General features: G+C 44.5%; 1 protein-coding gene across 1 annotated transcript in view; it reads left to right on the top strand.

Moving 5' to 3' along the window:
- The window catches only part of LOC138045645 (putative phospholipase B-like 2), a 29619-nt gene that overhangs the window by 4052 nt on the left and 20567 nt on the right, over window positions 1-5000 (top strand). The window contains exons 2-3 of the mRNA XM_068892216.1: window positions 3764-4007; window positions 4960-5000. The exon at window positions 4960-5000 is cut by the window's right edge and continues 48 nt beyond it. Of these exons, the coding sequence (XP_068748317.1) occupies window positions 3764-4007; window positions 4960-5000 (285 nt within the window). The remainder of the gene's footprint in view (window positions 1-3763; window positions 4008-4959) is intronic.

The following is a 5000-nucleotide window of genomic DNA, read 5'->3' as shown; positions in this document are numbered from 1 at the left end:
TAGGGTCTTTTGAATAACCAGAAACTCAGCATGTTAACCCTCTGGTTGTAACTGTCGAGTTATGAAGGCAATAAATCGCAGGTTTGGTGAAACACCAATCACAGTTTTTAGTGTTGAGAATCCTGCATTCACACTTGTGAATATGTCGATTGGCTTATGATCACGTAACTATGGTCACGCTTGTCACGTCACATCCCCTCAGTGTGGCCCAGTGGTTAGGGCGCTTGCCTTGAGATCCCGATATCCCGGGTTCAAGACCCGTTCTAATCACTCGTTGAATTTGTTCCTAGTAGTCCCTGGCTCAACTTCCCAGCTGCACTTGTGAAATAGCCAACTGGTTTGCCTCCGGCCAGTTGGGATTATCAACAGTTGTTGTTGTTTCGTTGCGTCGTTTCGTTGTGTTTCATTGGCCCTGAAAAGCCCCTGTGGGGACCGGTCAATTAAGTATGTATTGTATTGTATCCCTTTCCCTTACAAAATCAGTAAGAACAACAACTACAACGAAAAAAGAAAACTAATAATAATAAAAACAAAAGCTGAAGTCCAGTGTTAGTCAACGTTAAAATGTTCCGTTTAAGTCATAATCTTCAAGCATGTAGGGGTACGCCTAGTTCTCTCGGAACGTCTCGGCTGGGAGGCTGGGATGGGCTCTGCCTTGTCCGGGAAAGATTGTCCCGGCACATTGCATTATTCCCTTCAAACTCAGGGGTGGGCTGGATCTGGCTCTGGCTCTGGTCGGGTAGGGACTCTGGTACAACAGGTGGTTTACTTTCATTCTCAGCCTGGTGATAGCTAGGTTCTGGTGATGGCTCCAGAGTGGATCGCAGCTGGTGGCGGTTTCTACGAAGCGCCGTCCATCTAGTTCGACTTCATATGACCGCTGTCCGAAAGAGCCTGTGCAGCGGACCAAGCTCCATTTCTGCTTTCTGGGTATCTTCATACGTATAGCATCACGTACCTGCTTTTATGGGGGCGAGGGTCTTGATTCCTCTGTTGTGTTGCGTGCACTGCAATCTTTTTCTGGTTGCTATATTACTCGCTGTGGTCTTAATGTCACTGGTGTGATGAAGGAGTTTTTCGGCTGTTCGTAGCAACATGCGTGTGCGTCGACCCATTAGCTTCTGAACTGGTGACACACTGAATCCCTCACTTGGGGTGTTGCACCAATCAAGGATCGCTAATAGTGGGTCTTTCGTGTCTTCCTTCGCTTTCACGTGCAGTCCTTGATAGGTTTTTACTGCATTTTCCACTTTTCCATTTGACTGCGGATATCTTGGACTAGACGGTCGGTGCTCCTGATTGTCGAATTCGGGAACATTATCCGTAATCAGTACCTCTGGAATCCCATGGTGTGCAAACTGTACCTGGAGTTGAGTAATAACAACTTGAGCTGTCGTCTTGTTGATCTCAACAACTTCAAAGAAATTGAACCTGTAATCCACTATTATCAGGAATTTCTGCTGTCCAAGGACAAACAGGTCAGCTGCAATTTTCTGCCAAGGGTGTGAAGGCAGCTCGTGTAGTTGAAGTTATTCACAGGCCAACTCCGGACGGTATGTTTGGCAGATTGTACAACGCGAGACTCTCTTTTCTGAGCACTCATTCGTGGCCAATACAATATCTCACAGGCACAGCGAATACATACTCCGATGCCGATGTGGCTGCTGTGAAGCTGGTTAACGTGTTAAAGGAACACTACCAGTTGTTCTTCACGAAACACTAGAACCTGCGACTCTATCAACTCCCTACTTTCTTTTTGTCGGGCCAGCCTTGCTTAATCACACAAACAAGTTCCTGGATATTCGCATCTTCTGTGGCTCACTGTCGGAATACATCTCACTTCAGAGCTTCAACTCGAATATTTTCCTCGTGATTCAATATCTCCATTGCACGAATCTCACAGAATTCGGTCATGGCCCCATCAGTGGTCTTCTGATATGCATGACTCAAGGCATCTGCAATGTACATAAGTGGACCCTTCTTGTATTTCACTTCAGGGCTATACGTTTGTAGGGCCAGGCGCATTCGCTGGAGGCACTTTGGTGACTTGTGAATTTCCTTTTTGAATACCGACTTCAATGCCTCATGGTTAGTCTCGGCAGTGACTGTGTCACGCCCATAGAGGTATTGGTCAAACTTGTTACACGCCCAAGTGATGGCGAGCATCTCTTTCTTTCTCTGTGCGTATCGAGACTCTGTGTCGGTGAGGGCATGGGAGGCATAGCAGACAGGCTGTCCTTCTGGTAGCAGTACCGCCCCTAAGCCAGACTGGCTTGCATCACATAGTGACTAGTTTGCGTATATATAGCGAAGAACAGGTGCCTCTGTCAGCATTTTCTTTATCGTGTTCATTGCAAGAGAGTGCTGTTCTAGCCACTGGAACTCCGCATTCCTGTCCTCCAGGCTCTGAGGGGCTCTGTCATCTTTGATAGGTGGGGCATAAACTTTGCAAGATAGGACACTATCCCCAGAAATCGCTTCAATGCAATAACATCTTCAGGTTCAGGCATCTGCAATATGCCCTGAATCTTCTTAGGACCAGGCATTATCCCCTGGGAAGTGAGGATGTGACCCATGTATTTCACACTTTCTGGTGCCGTTTCACTTTCGCACAATTCAACTTCAAGTTCCACAGATGGCATTTCTCAGGAAGAGCATCCTCATTTCTTTCAAGACTCTGGGTTACATCATGGTCAGTACTGCCAAATCCGGCGATCAGGAAGTTGTCTGCGATCACCTCCAGGTCTTGAACAAAGGTGGTCACAAAGGTGGTCACATCCTCACTTCCCGAGACGTTTCTGCCAAAAACCATCCTTGGCATCTACGACAGTAAACGTCTTTGCTTGCAAAAAGCACGTCACGACTTCCTCCACTGTTAACACTTGGCAATGCTTTTGACGAATGGCCTTGTTCAAATCGCGCGGGTCGAGATATATGTGCAGCTTGTTGGGCTTGACAATGAGCAACATATTGGAGATCCATTCCGTTGGTTCTGTTACCGGTGCAAGTACATCAGTTGCTGCCATATCATCAAGCTTCTCTTTGATCTGGTTTCGAAGAGTGACCGGTACACGACGGGGTGGATGTACTACAGGCGGAACTGTGACATCGGTCAGGATGCTAGGGAGGCCACCTAATCCTTCAAGGACATCCTAGGATACCTCTAGAAGGTCGTCAGTCTCTGTTGTTACACTAACACGGGGTTTGAGGGGCTATCACAGTCATTAATTATTGTGGTGAATTTCAGTGCAATATATGTGTTATATGATAACAGCAGGGCAAGAGAATCCTTCATAATGTTGAACTGCAACACATTTCCGTTGCCATGGCTCCATGGAGGGATCTCTGTTGACCCCACATCTTGTACCATTCATTGGCGTAAGTTTTAATAAACTTGTGTGAGTAGCGTTTGACTAGCGTCAAATCTGTATCAGCCGTGGCACTTTGATAATCTTTCAGGCAAAAGAGATTGCATTCAGCACCTGTGCCCAGTTGGAATGTCACTTGACTTTGATAGCCTGCAAGCATTGTACCCACCACAGGGAGGGTAGTAGAAAATTTGGAAAAAGCAAAATTACATAAATCAACATGAGTGAAACGTGCTGTCATATGTAAGAATGCTGCAAAAACCTTTTTACTCCTTGGTGAGGGTCCTGCAACTGCCCTCAATAATCTGAATGGGAAACCACTGGCCACTTAGCCTACATTGCATTTAGGCACATTAATAAAGAGTCTTGAATGCTTTTGTTTAATGTTTCATCAGATGGTCATTTCTAGAGATTCACACAAGTGCTTCCTTTCCTGACAAACTCCAAGCCTTGGCAGCAGGGTTAGTAGAGGGATCCCTCACTGGGGAGTTAATGTACAAATACTATCAAAACACACTTGCTGGTTATTGTGAGGATGATGTAGACTTCTGTAAGAAGCTGGGCAGATTCCTTGATGAGAACTTGAAATGGATTTCTGCTCAAATTGCAGACAACCCTGGTGATAAGTATTGGTACCAGGTTAGTGACAGTTTTTTTACCTCACTGAAGATGCATTGTTTTTGAAGACTTTAAGACCAGGTGTTGCCGAGAGGGAGGGGCTGGGGTTAGGGTTAGTACACAAGGTTGATGGTCTTCCAATTACTACAAGTGATATATTAGTTTCACAAGAACTCATGTCACTAAGCGTGTTACCTTTGCCACTCTTTTTGTTGTTGTTTTTGTTTGTCAATGGAGAATACACTTGTGTATTTGTGGGAATAAAGTACTCCTTACAGTTTGCCCTTTGCCTCATAGACTCGCATGATTAACTATCTTCGTAGAGTGCGCCCCTAGAATAGCAATGATGCAAACTCTGATGACAATCGGACCCCTGGAGAGAACTACGACCTCTCAGTGGCCTGGGAATTCACCAAATCGGCTAACTCAATGCCCAATTCAAACCCTCTGGGAATGAAATGTCTTGTTCCACTGGTACTGTATTTCCATATCATTGATTGCTACATCATAATGCAAATACAATACATAGTGAATTTTAACTCCTGGAGATTTGAATTGGGTAGAACATTTGGTCTATTTGAATCTCCAAGTAGCCTGAGGATATGAATCCCCTGACCTGAGAGGATTAGGTGAGACATTTTCATATAGTGAGCACTATATAAGTCTCTGATTATACTATGGACCTTTGTTACCCGGCATCCAAAGTCAAAGACAATAGAATTCGTACCCCAAGCCTCAAGTTGATGTGTTTGGAAGTGAGTTCAGAGGGTGCCAAACAAAAGTTTTCAGTCCCTCGGGACTCAAAATGGCCCATAGAGCTAAATGCAAAAACAGAAAAAAAAATCGAATTTAATATCTAACTTAATATTATTACCAATGATTATAATAGTATGGTGACAATATTGTCTCGCAATCAAAAGTTCAAGCTTATTTATTGAAAATTTATGGAAATTTTTTATTTGATTGTTCAAAGGTTGAACTAATTCTTCGTCAATTTGAGGGAATAAAACAAGG

The sequence above is a fragment of the Montipora capricornis genome, chromosome 4 (genome assembly GCF_036669925.1).
Source record: "Montipora capricornis isolate CH-2021 chromosome 4, ASM3666992v2, whole genome shotgun sequence".
Taxonomy (NCBI): domain Eukaryota; kingdom Metazoa; phylum Cnidaria; class Anthozoa; order Scleractinia; family Acroporidae; genus Montipora; species Montipora capricornis.
This window is presented reverse-complemented; position numbering and strand designations above follow the sequence as displayed.